Below are 17,637 nucleotides of genomic sequence, written 5' to 3'. Positions count from 1 at the left end.
AGGGCAACTCATAACCATGTCCTAAACACAGAAATGTGATAGGACACCTATAATGATATATGCGTCTTAAGCAGTAACACATATCTGCTTGTACCAGTGCAGTGATAAATTTGGGAGTTTACCATAATTACTCCCACAGCTAATGTTTCTCCACATCCTCTTCTGCACAAGAAGAATCCAACCATGTAGGCAGCTGCGATGAACCTCATGAAAGAAAAGATAAAAAATTATTCCCCCCTTTCTGTCATTTCTGTGCTAATGTGTAAATAGTAGTACAGTTGGCCCTTCTTATACACGGAATTTTTTATATATGGATTCAAGCATACATGGTTTGAAAATGTTCAAAAAAAGGTATAAATTTCAAATATCAAACCTTGATTTTCCATTTTTTATAAGGGACACAATTTTGCTATGTCATTATATTTAATGGGACTTGAACATACATGGATTTTGTTATACACAGGGGATCTTGGAACCAAACCCCAGCGTATAACAAGGGTCTACTGTAAGGCCTAAAAGTCACATTATCATCTCATTGTCCTGCCAGAGTGTTTCTCAGTTATTCTGACAAATGATGACAGATAATCTGGCAGATTTGCTCCAGTGACTAGAACATGAACCATTGGATTCAAATTACAAGCAAACAGATTCTACCTAAAAACATTAGAAAGAATTTCTTGACTGTAAGAGAGTGAGTGGAAAAGACTGCCTTGGGGACTGATGGATTTTCCTTCTTTAGAGATCTTTAACCAGGTTTGTTGACCATCTTTTGTAAGTCCTTTAGTTGTGTACAGTGGGCCCTTGGTATCCCCTGGGGTTTGGTTCCAGGGCTCCCTGTGGATACCAAAATCTGTGGATGCTCAACTCCAATGGTATACAATGGTGTAGTAAAATGGTGCCCCTTATATAAAATGGTAAAATCAAGGTTTGCTTTTTGGATTTTTTAAAAAAACATTTTCAAGACATAGATGGTTGAAACCATGGATGCAGAATCTGTGAATATGGGCCTTGTGATCCCTTCCAACTCTATGATTATATCACCTCTACTCTGAAAATAAAGATGCAGAGCTAATATTCCTTGAATGTCTCCTCCACCTCACTGCCAGGTTGTCATGAATGTTTCAGTAAAACTTGCCCAGAATATGGTACGTTGTGGCTACAAAAAGTACTTGGTTCTACACAGTGATTAAAATGTCTGGATACCTTAACAAAAATGATAGTACTCTGTGAGCTGAATTAAATGCCATTTTAAAGACTTACAAGTGAATAATTTGATTCCAAATGCTAGGTGATTAAAAAGGCAAACCTTCTCTGTTGATTTTTTTTTGGGGGGGGGGTGAGGGACAAAATCTGGGGTTCCATGATCTCCTTTTCAAATTGCATGCCCTGTTGTATTGACACAGACATTTACTGAGCTGTTGTCATGCATTAATAACATTTTTAATTAGTGAGGTATCTACATGTTAAAAGAAAGTAGGGTTGTTGAAGTTGTTTTCCTGATGGAGCCAGTTAGTGTGCGTCAGTGGCTACAAAGCTCTTGTTGCCAGTTGGTACAATGTCTGATACAAAGCTCCCTTTTCATCTCATTGCTGGATCTTTTCAGAAGTGGAGGGTCTGCTAATTAAGCTGAAGAGTGCAGAGGAGACAAAAGAGCTTTTTCTCAGTACATTTTCAATTTCCTTCCCTGAGTTGTAGAGCATTAAGATTATGTTTCCTAGGTAGCAATGGAAACAGCTCCATAATTGTGAGGTTTTATATTCCTTAAATACAGATGCTCTGGACTATCTGAGCTACATCTATCTGGTCTGGTCCATTTCCCTCTTGAGTCCCATTATGTTCAGCTGCTTCTCATAGGGCTTTTATTCTTTTATGAGCCCAATGGATTTAAGTACTGCTGTACCAGAGCATGTCCTCGTAATTATTTAGATAGGCAGCACAGTTTATATAAATCACTGTGGCGGGATACAAACCGCCATATAGTACGTCTTCTATACGTACTAGGGTTAGGAAGGGGCGGTGCTTCCGCACCCCCCTAACCCTAGTACGTATAGAATACGTACAACATGGCGGCGCCCCTTCCACATGGGGGTCGCCATGTTTACGTACTGGACGCATAGCGTCCAGACGTGTCGCGGTGCCTATGACGTCGCGAGTCCGCGCCAGGCGCCTCGCGACATCATAAAGGCGCCGCAAAAAGAAGCTCCGAAATGGAGCTTCTTTTTTGCTCCGCGCGGGAGCCGTGCGGTTTGGCTGCTGCGGCTCCCTCGCGGAGCAAATGGCGCCGGCGGGAGACCGCCGCAAAGCGGCGGTCTGTATCCCGCCTATAATAATTTTGATGGATTTTCTTGATTTGCATTGCCCTCCACATTTACTGTCTGCAAGAAGATCATTATCTTGTAGTAACATACTGAGAAAAGCTTGCAGTACATTGTGATTTACAGTGTAGCCTTCAGTCTGGTATGATAAAACACAAGTTCCCTAAATATCAAATTTAAATTTCTGCCTCAACATGCAAAGTATAGGCCATGCGTCACCCCAAAGGGCACTCCAATTTTTAATGTTAATATTTTACTGAGAATACTATCTGAACTCCTTAGTGTAAGTATTTTCTCATGGTTATGCTCGGGATAGGCTGATTTTAGTAAACCAGAAATCAACTCAAGGTTGGTTTGTTTCCGGAGCCAAGTCATAACATAGAATTTTATTAATGCCTTGGGGGCTATTTTTTTTCCAAAACATACATACACTTGCTTTTAATTTTTTGTAGTTTTTAAAGTGCTTTTAAATCTTGCTTTATTTCGTATGCTTTTATCTTGTTTAAATTAATTATGCTTTTAATCTGGAACTGTTTAAAATGGTTTATAATGTATGCTGCCCTGAGGGCCTATGCAGGATGATGATGATGATGATGATGATGATGATGATGATGATGTGACAGCCAACATGGTATAATTGTTTGAGTGCTGGACTGTGACTCAGGAAATCAGGGTTTTATTCCTCACTTGGCCATGGAAACATGCTGGGTGAGTCACACACTCTCATCTCAGCCCCAGAAAACCCTGTGACCTTAGGGTTGCCATGTTGGGAATGACTTGAAGGTACACAACAACAATTTATTTATATACCAACTTTCCCCCAGTTTGGGGCAGAATTATTTTTATTAACATTTTATTTACTTACATCCTACGCTTTCCCCAATATAAGGATTCAACGCAGCAAACAGCAGATTTAAACAATACAATTTAAAAGCAGTGCAAAAGCATTAAAAGGTATACATATAAAATTTACAAAACAATTAAACAATATAAACAGTTTAAAAAGTTATGTATTAAAATGTAGATGTGTCAAAGCAACTTAACAACAGATTAAAAAAACCCACGTAGTTAAAAGTTCACGAACTACAGTCATTAAAAAGTGATTTAAAAGATATTAAGACAAGTGAAAAGCATAAACCATTTTTTAAACAGCATGATAAAAATAACAAATAGAGACTAACAAATACTGGGCCTAATCCATCTGTTTGCATGCCACAAAACTCTGTACTAACCCTCAATTTCAGGGAAATGTCAGGACTTCCCATGACACTGCTAAGTAAGGGGAAAGTTACATTAACTAGGAAAACGTGCAGTATTTCATAGGAAATCACTGTGTGTTGGAGTCCAGGAGAGCATAGGGATTTTCATCTATGCTGACAAGGCTTCTGCCTTCCCAACAGCTTGCTGCTGCCTCCTAGCATCTGCCACATGAGGCGACTGCCACATTCCTTGTGATGGTAGGATTCAACCTGTTCTTTATTAAACTTTAGTATAGTTGGCTGTGGTGTTTTTTTGTTTTTTGTTTTTTGTTTTGTACTTGTAAAGTGCCATGTACACTGATGGAGCTATATAAATAGATGATGGTGATCATCATCATAATCTTTATCTTTATTCAGGAGCACTTTGCTGACTTTAAAACATCATTATATCCAGAACTTTAACAACATCTTCAGATGGACCTGTTTCTGTGCACTGCATACAAAGGCGGGATACAGACGGGCAAAAAGGGGTGTATTCATGACGTCATGAAGGTAGAGCCTTCAGACGGCCCTTACCTGAATGCCGTCATGAACACGCTGCCCGCACGCCCCAAGCGGGAAGAGGCGGCATTAAAAAGGTGCTGCTTTTTTCCGCTTCTTTTTGATTTGCGGCGTACGTGCGCAGCTCCGTATGTAAGCTGCTGCACCGGTACGTCAGAATTGCTACGCCGCAAATATAAGTTGCCTGTTTAAAAGCTCCGTGTCAGCTGCGTCGCATAATGGGTCGGGGTCCGGGACATGCGTGGTTTGCAGTCAAGCTTTAATTGCAGCGTCCGCTGCCATGCAGCTGTGGAAGCTGCGGCACAGCTGCGGCGCATTTTTAAGTCTCGTAACCCTAACCCTAGAGCTCCATGTGCGCATGCGTTGCTGGAACCGCGGGAAGTTGTTAAGTTTTGCCGGCGGATGTTTTGGTTGTAGAAAGTGATAAGGGAAAGTTTGGAATTTAAAGTGACCCCCTACACACATTCCTGCGCCATTTTCACCTGGGAACGGGCACAGTTCGGCTGCTCCTGGCACAGCTGTGCGGCGGCTCCCCTTTGCCACCAGGCAGGATGGCACAGCCATCCACCAGCACCCCGAAAAAAGGCAGGGGGACGTCTTGGTCTCATGTGGAGACGGCTGACCTTATAGCTATGTGGTCCCAGCCAAACATTTTGCAGAAACTGGAGCAGTCCTACCTGAATGCTGACACATATCGAGAAGTGGAAGAAGCCATGAGAGCTGCTGCACCGGTACGCCAGAATTGCTACGCCGCTAATTTAAGTTGCCCATTTAAAAGCTCCGTGTCTGCTGCGTCGCATAATGAGTTGGGGTCTTGGAACATGCGCAGTTTGCAGTCAGGCTTTAATTGCAGCGTCCGCTGCCATGCAGGTGTGGAAGCTGCAGCACAGCTGCAGCGCATTTTAAGACTCCTAACCCTAACCCTAACCCTAACCCTAGAGTAACATGTACGCATGCGCTGCTTGGAAAGTTTGGACTTTAAAGTGCACCCCTACACACATTCCTGTGCCATTTTCACCTAACAATAAAAAAACCCTAAAACTGTAAATATTTACATATGTACAAGGGAGGTGATGGGGGATGGCAGGGGGACAGCGGTGGCAGCAGAGACAGCTGTAGCTGTGCATTGCAGATTCAGCAGGAGCGCAGGGACCAAAGGAGAGGAGGCATCTATGATGCTGGTGACACTGGCAAAGTGCAAGCGGACAAGGATGCCAACACCAGCTGATCACCAGGAGACCACCATTGTTCTTGGGCAGAGCGGGGAAAAAAGTTTTAAAGGGGCTTGGGCACTTTAAATGTGCCCATAGGCTTTCTGCCGCCGCTGCTTAGCGCTGCAGCTGCACAGCTGCGCGCCCGCCAGCCGGCAAAGGAAAAAAAAGCCCCGTTTTTGGCTGCCCGTGAGGAAGCTGCCCCTTTCTTTGCGGCGTCCTCCGAGGCGGCGGTATGGAAGCTACGGGTCCGAAACGGACCCAGGTGAGGCGTCTTCACTGCCCCCCGTGTGGAAGCCCTGACACCTGAAGCACGTCCCTGGGGCGGGCGGTCTGGAGGCTCCGTATTCAGCACAATACACCTCCAAGACGTCTTCTCCTGCCCGTCTGTAGCCCGCCAATGTCAGTTTCTTTGACTTTCATGGCAGTGAAAACCTTTAAACATATTAAAGTAAAAACTCAAGGCATAGGAAACAGCACTTGTAATGTATTCCTAATCTCATCCTCAGATGTTAATAAGGCATTTATTTTAATCACAAATCTAGCACAATGGAGACCAGTGATCTGCAAGATTTCCTTTTGTCCACTCATGTAGAAACTTGTGTACACAAGCACTGAAATGGTATTGAAAAACACTGATATGTGAAGTTTATTCTCCATTTGTTTTAATACTTACATCCCTAGGTATTTGTTACAAGTCTTCTGATCTTCTTTCCTAAAAGAAAGCAATACATATAAAATCTACCTATTGTCACCTAGCCATTTACTCTGCAGTTAGAATGAAGGACCTCATGAAGCTGAAAAGCTGGTTCCCTGTATATGTGTGCTCAAGTAATAACTAACTGCTTTATCATTGTGGTTTAGCCTCATTGTTTTGGTCATGCATAGTTGACAGACTCAGGTGCTGAATATGCAAAAGAATAGCTGAAAGGACAAATCAAATACAAGTAGAGAGTGTACATGTACTAGTCAGATATATGTCATTCATTTACCTTCTTAATAGTCTCCATTTTAATATGAAGCACGCACAAAGATAAATTTTACTCCCTTCCCGAAGAACTTTGTTTAGCAATTTTCAATTTCAACTACCTGCCTGTCCAAATAAATCAAAATTGATTAAGGTACGGATTCCCAGATGGAAGTAAGCCTGATTGAATGTAGTGAGATTTATGTATGAGTAGACAACCCTTGGGTTAGACTGTAAGAGCAGGATAAGGTGATGATTTACTGTGTGATGCCTTGGACAATCAGCTGCTAGCAGTTAGTCATCACTGGCCACAAGCTGATTCTGCAGACTAACATGGCTATATTTTAAAAATCCTGTTATTCTATTCTTGTAATATTCACTAGCACACTGAACCTAGCAATTAGAATGTTAACTGGATGTAGCTGTGTTAGATATCTGTATCAGAGCATTGTTGTTAACCAAATACAGAGGTTCCTTATTACTGGAAATTAAACAGATGACTTTTATGCTTTTGTGTATGGTAATGTAATTTGATAAAACAGAGGAAATCTGGGGTGGCCTTTGTCTTTCTTCTCTTCAGTACTTGTCAGCAGTGATCCTGATGTGTATGTAAGTTAAGGAAGTTCTCCCATGGGGGATACTTTGCCCAGGGTGCACTGAAATCTAGAGCTGACATTGCCTATGGTGTGAACTTAGCTCAAGAAAAAGGAAGACTTATTGGGCAGAAACTTGTCAAAGACAGCATAATGCCAATATGTAGTCTACTCGCTATGAACACTGTATAGCAATGATGGTAACTGAGTAACCCACTAGACAGGGCTGTAACTGCCAGTATTTCTCTCCATTGGTTATGCTGCTATGAGTTGCCGTTCAGCAACATCTGGAGGACCACAATTCCCACATCTTCGGTATATGAAGTGACAGATTAGTGGTAAACTAAGTATCTCTGGAGCATGAAAAACTTAGAGAGGACAAAAGAGAGGCACTGCCGATGCTACAAGGGTGCCTTTTGTTCCTAATTTACCTTATCACAATTAATATTATACAATTCATATACCAAAACATATCTTTCCCCTAATATGGTGCCCTGATTGATCTATAAAGTTGAAAAATTTCATCAGAATGGTCATCAGATATTGTGCCTATCAGAAAAGAACTTGAATAGCTTAAATGTACCATGTATTCCTTCTATGAAGTAGTTTCTAAGAGCACATCCTGTGGTAAGAGCAGAACTTAACTGGCATTTTGTTTAATGCATTTCAGAGTTTGCTTATTGGCTAGTTTCTGCTTCCGTACATTGGAATGTGTGAAGCTTAATTTCTGCAAGGATCTCTCCGTGGCTGCAATTGAAAAACTATGCAGAAACTGCAAAAAGTGAGTATGAATGGTAAAGTACAAAATAGCTTAAGACTGAAATCAATATAAAATGTTGATGTTAAAGATTTCATTGACTTATTGGAATGATACACCCATTTTCATTAATTTGTCCAGGCTCTTGTGAAATTATCTAAACTACTGTATTTAGGAGATTAAACAAATTTATGAATCATAGGTGTCTCATCTCCTTTATTTCCCCGTGTTCAGAAATTAGTGCCAATGCATATTTAGTTAAAAAAATAAGAGTAAGAGAGAGTGACCTGTCAGTTCCAACTAAAGTAGACCCATGGAATCAATTGGGAATAAAAGGGAAATGCAGCGCAGGCATTCTGACTGTAGCATCTGCATATAACACAAATAATAATAATAATAATAATAATAATAATAATAATCCAGGAGCAAGAGGAAATGAAAGTAGCACAAGCAAGCACATAGACAGGTCACCCAAAAAATCATGAGCATAGATTGTCAAAAATAAAAGAGGCTTCTTCTGCAGCCTGATTTCCCTACATCCCTCCTCCAGCTTGGCCCCACAGCCCAATTTCCCTTGGCAATTCTCCTCCTCCTCCTCCCTTCCAACCCTCTCCTCCCTCTGAGCTGCCCTGGCTCCTTCATCCTCCTTCTCCTGCTCCGTTATAGAATGCCCTCCATGGCTCCCTTCTTCCCATGGCTCCTTCATCCTCCTCCTCCTCCTCCTCCTCCTCCGTCACTTTCTCCAGTCCCCCCCTCCCTCTGACAGCCCTTTGCAGCCCCCGTCAGTCACCCTGATTTCCCCTTTTAGCCTTCTGTCACCCTTGAGCCTCTGATTTCCCTTTCTGCATCCAGGATCTTTCTTTCTCCTCCCTCCTCCTTCTCCGATGAAGGGGAGGGAATGCCTTGCCCTCTGCCCTCCCCCAGACCTAAATCCCTCCCTGAACTTGCCCCGATCATGATCGGGGGCAAGTTCATATTCAGCAGAACCCGGGGTTTCCCAAAAGAAACACAATTTGCCCCGATTTCTTTTAACCCGCTCTAAGGGGCATTTGCTGTGGAACGGGTGTGCAAACCTCTGATTCGCTTGTGGGGGATTCGGGGTGGATATGAACTTCACGTGCAAGGATTGAATCCTGATCCAGGTTAAAATGTAATGTGAATGGGCCCTCAGTCTCCTTTAACTGCTTCTGCATTTAACAGATTCTTTAACTATACTGTAATGCTAGCTTGGCTTTTTGGGGTATTTTTTACTTCATGCTGCTGCTGTAACCACCACTAGCAGAGCACAAAAAGGGAAAACTTAAAACCCTAGATTGTTTCATTGTTGAAACGTGCTGGATTTCTAGTTTTTGTCCCAATGAATTCTTTTTTATAACCAGTGTAACAGCAGTTGTTAGTACAAGAAGCAGCTGTGGTAATAAGACTTAAGAATGACAATCAGATTACAGGTCTATTGTGGATAAGGTTTGACTTTTTTGGAGGCAATTGGATAAAATGAGCAAAGAAAAGTGCTGGGGTCACTTTTTTTGGCAAGGTTATTTCAGATTTCTGTTACCAGATTTGTAAGAGCCTTCCCAAGTAAATTGGACTGTTGCATTGGATGACTTCCAATGTTAATTGGCACCTTTTTAAAAAATGGCTTGTGATTATCCATTTACTCTCAGTACAGTTTCATGTTGGCTGCTGTGCTTGGTTGGGATGCTAATGTAGGTTCTTCTGTTAGTTCCAGAGTAGTTCAAGAGATCTGGAGACAAATGAAATGAAGATATGGGGAACACTTAATAGTATAATGAGAAGTGAAACGTAAGAGCATGATAGCTATGTTGGAACTGACTGAAGGTCCCTCTAAATAGCATTCTGTTAACACAGTGGGCAAATAGTTGCCTGGTGAAAGACCATGAGCAGGACATGAGTACAACAGCATCCTCCTTCTTAGTAGCCATAGCAACTGATATACAAAGTAACTGATACACATGCATACATACACATATGCACACCATGGATGTATATAATTACTATAAGGACAGGCTGGGATGTTGAACCAGTTTAAAAATTCTTTTTAATGTACAATTTTTAATTTAACTGTTTTTTTAATACTGTGAAGCTGCTCTGAGTCTCAGTCTTTGGAGCCCCTATTTTTTTTATGTCCTGAGTCCTACCGCAAGCCACGGGTGCCATCTTGGCACGCAGCTATTTACACAGGGCGCATGTTCATGACGTGGCTCATGCGCTGTGTCCACATGGTGCAGTGCATGAGGAATGTCACAGCGCCGCTCCAGAGTGCTTATGCTGCCTCTGTTGTGGTGGACAAAGGAGCCGCGTGTTGTGGCTCGGTTGTCATAATTTTCTACCACCAAACTGGGACAAAATGTAGAAAAAACGTAGTATAAAATTTACCCCAAAATGTAGGACAAGATTTACCTCAAAATATAGGACATTTAAGAAAAATTGAGGACATAACCAACTAAAAGCCAAAAAATTATTAATTTTTAAAAAAATTAATATAAATGCTTATATTATGGAGATCTTGTTGCACTTCTGAGACTAAATGCATCTGAGGAAGTGCAGCAGGAGGCAGTGGTGGAGAACCAAGGTTCGATCCCTTCTTTGGACATAAAAAACCCACTGGGCTTGTCACACTCTCTCAGCCTTAAGGAAAGTGAAGGCAAATCCCTTCTGAACAAATCTTCCAAGAAAACTTTTGGGCAAGTCACACACTCTCAGCCTCAGAGGATGGCAAAGTCAAAACCTATCTGAACAAACCTCCCAAGAAAACCTCTTGAAGGCATACATACGGACAGCCAAGTCACCAAAGGCAAACTCTCTGAAAAAAATAAGAAAACCCACTAGGCATGTAAGTCACACACTCTCAGCCTCAAGGAAAGACTGGCAAAGGCAGACTCTCTGAACAAACCAGGACATTTTGAAATTCCTCCTAGGCAGAAATGTAGGATGTGCCCTGGATAAAGGATGACGTATGGTCACCCTGTTAAACGGGGGACGTTTTGACATTGCTCCTGGGAAGGGCTGAAATGTAGGCCGTGTTCTGGATAAAGGAGGATGTGTGGTCATCCTACCAAAAATGGAAGGCATTTTGACATTCCTCCTGGCCAGAAGGTTGAAACGTAGGACACGTCCTAGAAAAGGAGGACATCTAGTCATCTTACAAAAAATAGAGGATGTTTTGAAATTTCTTCTGGGCAGAAGTCTGAAATGTAGGATGTGTCCTATAAAAGGAGGCCAGAAAAGAGTTAAGCTTTGAGCTCTGGGCCCCACAACATACTCTAACTCCCAGAATTGAATAGGTTTGAGCCAGAAAAAAAGTCAAGCCTTGAGCTCTGGGCCCCACAACATATGTCAACTCCCAGAATTTCATAGCCTTGACCCAGAAGAGAGTCAAGCCTTGATATCTGGGCCCCACAACATGCTCCAACTCCCAGAGTTCCATAGCTTTGAGCCAGAAAAAGAGTTAAAGCGCTGCCAAACCCAGTTATTTCTCCAGTGTGGATGCAGCCTGATGCAGCCTCTCGTCCCTCCCTCCCTCCCTCCCTCCCCTCCAGAGCTCCCTTTTGCCGGCCTGGCACCTCCCCCTCAGGCCCCCACATGGCCATGACTGGAGTCTTCCTGACTTCCCTGTTGTTGGGAGAGGAAGGCTGGGCGGGCCATGCAGGGAAGACAGAAAGAGATTGGCGAGGCTTTGCCCCGCTTGCCCTACGCTAGCTACGGGCCTCCTCACAGCAGGCAACATTTCTTCCAGCCTTGCAACAGGATTGCCGAAAGAGATTGTATATGCAAAGGACTTTCACCTACAGTCAACCCATGATAGTATTACCAGCTATTCAGGATCATGAAGACATTTTCATTGAAGGCCTTTGGTAGTCACTCACAATGGAGTTTATCAGACAAGGGAAATTGGAAGTATAATCCAATGGCAATCTGAACGCAATCATGGGGTTTAACGTTATTGCGTGATAATCCACTACATGCAAATTCGGGCAATGGGAAGTCAGTCCGAACACAATCATGTGGTTTCACGTTATTGCGTGATAGACTGCCACATGCAAATTCAGGCAATGGCATGCTATTTTCAGGCAATGGGAAGCCAGTTCGAATGCAATGCGCATTCATGTAATTGTGCTAAACTAGCGACTTTAAGTGAATACGTTCTGGCCCCACTTTCTTTTCATTCGAATTTAAGAGAAATTCCTCCCATTTGATAAACTCCAGTGACTCACTCACAAGACAGCCAGCATCACAACTATAGTTTTTGGGAGAGCTGAAAGTGATAAGATAAGCAGTGATGGCGAACCTATGGCACGCGTGCCAGAGGTGGCACTCAGAGCCCTCTCTGTGGGCACACATGCTGAAGCCCTAGCACAGAGTTTGCCAGAGTTTCTTACTAGAAAGCCAGAGGGACGTGGCACTTTGCAATAAATAAGTGGGGTCTGGGTTGCAGTTTGGGCACTCGGTCTGTAAAAGGTTCACCATCACTGAGATAGAGGCATCACTGCCCAGGCCATGTATATTTACCCCAGTTTATTCAGAGACTTTTCAAATTGTTCTCTTTGGGGGAAGCTGAAAGTCTATCAGTATTTGTTAAAGGAAACAACAAAATATTAGGTGTTTATGTGTAGTTTCTTAATTTTACTAATTTTTTTTCCTTTACAACAGACTAAAGATCCTTCATTTATACGGTTGCCGTTTTGTGCCAGACCTGGAGTCTATTAAAAATCTCAATAAAACTGTTGAAGTGTTCTATGACCTGCAAGTCCCAGCTGCTACGTTGTCATCTAAATGAGGACTCCTATCAAAATAGATGTCATACATTATTTCTAGACTCTAGTATTTGATTGTTAGTTTCAACTAGAATAGACCCATTAAATCAGTGGGAATTTAGTAAGTTGATGCCTGTGTATGTTCTTTTGATTCAATGGGTCTACCCTAGTTTGTGCAAACACAAACAGTTTAATTTGGGCCTAGGACCCTCTCTCTATTTAACTTTAACCCATATACTTAACTACATCTGCCATTTTTAACATTTGTGAAACAGAAACTCCCTCTCACCCTTGTCTACTTTATATACTCATGTATGTCTAGAAATTGTAGTCAAAAAACTGACACAAAGAACCTGGGGCGACTTATTCATAGGTGAAGTACTGTATTTTAACTCTTATAAAAAAGGGAACCATTCTCTTCTCTGAATAGAGTGATGAAAAGTGAGAGCTTAGTTCATCCTGAGAGCGCTTAAAAGAAGCACCGACCCCTTCTGAGTGTTGCGATTGTCTGGCAGGAAAATGGTGCTGGTGGCAGCATTGTGGGGCTTCCCCTCAAAGCACCAAGAGGAATTGGGCTTAAACTATTTGAATAAGACATCTGTGTATGTTTGTCAGCTTTTCTGGGTTAAAATCAGGTAAAGTTGTCACATTAAAGTAAAAGGTTGTAATCACTGCTAATGTAATTGCCATTTTCTTTGCTTTTTGACATTTTCATTTTGGTATAACCTGCCCTCGATTTATACATGAAGTTGACTTATAATTTAATATATATAAAATAACTCACAGGGGCATTAAGATACAAGCATTCATTTGTAAATAGATAAAGACACATTAAACTTAAAGGTGTTATCTGACTCTTTTTAAAAAAAATAAGAAATAAGAACAGTATAATATGTATCCACTTTACAAGAAACATGAAGAATGTACAGAGCTTGCTGACTCACTGAGACTGACCAGTGAAGCCTAATAATAATAATAATAATAATAATAATAATAATAATAATTTATTTATACCCCACTCTTCCACTTCCCATGTTGACTGGAATCAGGTTCATACACCCAAACACTGAAGCTCTCTGCCTGGGGAGATTTGACCTCTGCCTCTTTGTTTGCCTTTCATCATTGTGTTGTCCTAAAGAGTGTCCTTGTTCAGGAAGGATTTTTAAAACAAACATTGAAAGTATATATTAGAGTGTATCCATATATGTGTATGTATAAACACAGAGATTGATTGGCTGTTCTGACATACATGTAGATGTGTGCATGTGTACACACACACACAAATTTAAAAGTGGTATGGGTTTTAGGGGCTGAGCAGATGAAGAGGAAAGCCCAGGTCAATCCTGGTTTTTCCCAAACTAGTTGGAAACTCCGCTGTCCACATGGCCCGTTTCCAAGGTGGGCTGAACACTCGCAGGCAGTCTCCACCTTGCAGTGTCAAGCTGCACCTCTTGGGGCTTTTTTCCCTTCCCCGCCATGTATGCGCATCATCACAGAAACACACCACCTGAGACTGGCACTTACCTCCCTCTTCTCACCCAATTGCCATTCCATTGGATGTCCCATGTGACCAGCCACATAGTCACATGAGCGATATGCTGCCCATACAGTGCACTGTTGTGCCCAGTGACACATTGACAAAGCACAATCATGAGGCCCCCTCATACATGCCCACTCCCCCCTTTCATCCCATGCCCCCCCTTTGACTGTCTGGTTTGTGTATGTTTTGATTACATCCATTGCATTATTGGCAACCTGCTGTGTTTGTTGTACTTTCCAATCATGAGGTGTGCGGCAGCTCAATGGTGTGATGGGTTGATGGTGCAGCTGGCCACTTGTGGATGATCAAATGAAAAAGACGTATGGTGGCTGCATCTCACCCATCCCAGTGCACATGTTCCGTATGCCACCTTGGCCTTCCCACATTACTGCTGTGCTGTTTGTATGCCAGTGTGATGAGGCACGATTTTCTTCATTAAAGCAGAGTATCAGGGCTTCTTTTTGCTCCAGTTTTTAGTCATAGAGTGTTGGTTTCCTCCTGGTTTCGCCCCATGTGCAGTAGAAACAGGTAGGCTTCAAGGTGGTTTGAAGCTGCTTTCTTTTGCCAGTGTGGACCACCACTTGTTCATACATGCATAAAATTATGGTTGCTTGGTAAGAAACAGAACAGGACTGCAGAAGAGGGAATTTCAGCAGTTGTTTAAAGATACAGGAGCTGTGTCCAGTTTTTCAAATGACAACCCTAATGCAGATAAATGTATTTGTATTTATATATATATAAATTAATATGTTATATTACAAATAATATACATTGGTTGACTTAGGCCAATGTTTCATACCTTCTGACTTCATAAAACTGTATCATGCATGACTTGAAGCTTAGGGCTGATGCAAACACAACAACTGAACTGCAGACTAATGGTTACACTTCTTACTGGACATCACAAAATGGGTGCCTTGATTGCCCATTCTAAAGCTGATTATATCTTTGAATGGGGATTTTAATTCATTGTGAAATAGGATGTAGGAAATATATCTCAAGGATTGGTTGGCTTAACATCCCAAGTACCACAGTTCCGTCAGTGAATCCAAATAGGACACTGTGTACACTTAAGAGATAAACATTACATCAATATGAGCTGCATTAAGACTGATATGTCTCATTTTTAACCAACAAGTGCGTAAGACATTTCAGAATAAAACCGTTTTTTTTTGTTTGTTTTGTTTTTTGCTGCTGGGAGGTCTGCCTTCAACGCCTACTCTTAGGGCTCGTAAAAATAAATCATCTTTTGTTGGATGTTTCTGGTGCCCGTTCCTTGAATAGCAGGGGTGGTGCCATGTAGGTGCCAAACTTACAGAGGCGGAAATTGTCTCCCTGAGTAATAATGCAGCAAATGCCATCTGTTGTTGGAGGCTACGCCTTTGTGACAGTATAAAATGATGCCATATTGGATTTTAAGAAATGAGCTAAACTGAAGGATCTGAATCGTGCGTTGACATGTACAGGTATATTCTACTGATGTGTTATAAGCATGCTTTTTTTGCAGCCCAGTCCTAATTCTGGGTTGCCTTGGGGGTCCCATAAACAACCCTGGGAAGTTGTATTGGATCTTTTCTACCAGAACAGATAGATTTAACAGTTCAGTTTAGAGGTCAGATGCATATAGGAATCATAAAATGTTATTGGATGACTATCCTCATATAATGTGATTCTGACATGTTGGTTAATATGTAGTATACCAGAAAGGCATGGCAGACACTGTGAATTTCTATCCAGGAGGCACAGATTCAAATTTTGTTTGAATGCAGTGACTTACGTTGGCCATGATATATCACGTCTTCAAACATTTTGCACCCAGGGACTGATAAACATTGAGAATAGGGAGGGGAAAAATTAGGATAGCATATGACTTTAGATCAGGGTGGCCAACTTTGAGAGCATAGGAGGCCACATTAGCCCCACCAGAGGAGGGTCTTAAACCCTCATTGCATGCTCCTCCCCTCGAGAGAGAGAGAGAGAAAGAAAGAGAGAAGATCAAAACGTTTTTGCCTCAAATGCCCTGCAAGCATATGTAATTCTAAGTGGTAAATGCTCACTCATGCTTTATATGAATGCATCAATAAGTTATATAATATCAGTGCAGCCCATTTTTAAAATTACCTTTTTAAAAAAAGAAAGAAAGAGATTGGGCCTGAAAATATAAGGTACTACGAGGGACCTGTGTTCCACCAGATATTCACGAACTCTTCCTCCCATCAACCCATTGGCCATATTGCCAGGGACTGATGAGAGTTCCAATTATATCTGGAGGGCCAGTTTCCCTAGCTGTGCTATAAGCTATGTTCATGCCAAGTAAGATTTATTAAGGGGTGGTTGCATCAGTGATCAAAAACCAGTTCAGCAAGAGAGCACTTTGTCCAGTTACTCTTAGTAAACTCCAACCTGACAAAACCAGTGTAACAACTAAAGGCCACTTCCTCTCAGGTGATGTATTTTGAGTACAATGTTATTGCAAGCGGAAAGGCCAAACTCTTTAATTTGCAGACACCACCCACATGGATTTTGCAAATGTCTAGTCTAAGAACAATAGCTGGTGACAAATCACTCTCTTTTACAACAGAAGAGAAGTTGGGATGTTTTCAGTTTTTGTTTGCATTTCTGTCTACATTCAGCAATACTTAGCTAGGCAAGAATTAATGCATAGCTCTGCACATGCATAAAGATCCCAGACTTGATTCCTGACTAAACTAAAAAATTTACTGTATTTCAGCAGCTAACGATTTAGAAACTGCTGCGAGTCACTGAGTAGAAATAGAAGGCTATAACCTTTTTAAGAGAAACAGGCCAAACAGGAAAGGAGGAGGAATAGCACTATATGTCAGAGATATTTACACCAGTGAAGAGACCCAGCACATCAATCCTGGAAGCCAGGTGGAGAGCATCTGGATAAAAATTAAAGGGCAGGGAAACAACAAGGATGTTATGGTGGGAGTCTACTACAGACCCCCAAGTCAGACGGAGGAATTGGATGATGCCTTTCTAGAACAGATGACCACACACTCAGAAAGGAGAGATGTAGTAATGATGGGCGACTTCAACTATCCTGATATTTGCTGGAAGTCAAACTCAGCCAAATCCTCAAGGTCTAGCAAATTCCTCACTTGCCTGGAAGACAATTTCATGGTCCAAAAGGTGGAAGAGGCAACAAGGGGATCAGCTATTTTAGATCTGATCCTAACCAACAAGGATGACTTGGTTAATGAAGTGCAAGTGGTGGGATCCTTAGGTGGAAGTGACCATGTTCTCCTGGAGTTTGTTATACAGTGGAAAGGAGAAGCCAGGCATAGTCAGACACGCATTCTAGACTTAGAAAGCTGATTTCAGTAAACTTAGAGAAATACTGGGGATGGTCCCATGGTCAGGAATACTAAAAGAGAAGGGAATTCAAGATGGGTGGGAGTTTCTCAAAAGGGAGATACTGAAGGCACAAATTAAAACAGTTCCAGTGAGAAAGAAAAATGGGAGGTGTCGCAAGAACCCAGGATGGATGACAAAGGAACTTTAAGCTCAGCTAAATTTTAAACGGAACATGTATAAGAAATGGAAAAATGGGGAAATCACCAAAGAGGAATTCAAACAAATAGTGAGCCTGTGTAGGGTTAAAGTCAGAAAAGCTAAAGCACAGAATGAACTTGGGCTTGCTAGAGAGGTTAAGAACAACAAAAAGAGCTTTTATGGATATGTCCGCAGCAAAAGGA

General features: G+C 41.9%; 1 protein-coding gene across 1 annotated transcript in view; it reads left to right on the top strand.

The window, feature by feature from the left end:
• LOC149286020 (uncharacterized) overlaps positions 1-13,017 on the top strand; it is a 52,840-nt gene extending 39,823 nt beyond the window's left edge. Inside the window, exons 12-13 of the mRNA XM_089494530.1 lie at positions 7,517-7,627; positions 12,275-13,017. Of these exons, the coding sequence (XP_089350656.1) occupies positions 7,517-7,627; positions 12,275-12,401 (238 nt within the window). The 3' untranslated portion in view covers positions 12,402-13,017. The remainder of the gene's footprint in view (positions 1-7,516; positions 7,628-12,274) is intronic.
• Positions 13,018-17,637: the final 4,620 nt, after the last annotated feature.

This window comes from Sceloporus occidentalis, unplaced genomic scaffold (genome assembly GCF_023333645.1).
Source record: "Sceloporus occidentalis isolate IW3139 unplaced genomic scaffold, rSceOcc1.0.p SCAF_73, whole genome shotgun sequence".
In the NCBI taxonomy this organism is placed as follows: domain Eukaryota; kingdom Metazoa; phylum Chordata; class Lepidosauria; order Squamata; family Phrynosomatidae; genus Sceloporus; species Sceloporus occidentalis.
Note: the sequence above shows the minus strand (reverse complement) of the source record. Positions and strands in the feature narration are given on the sequence as shown.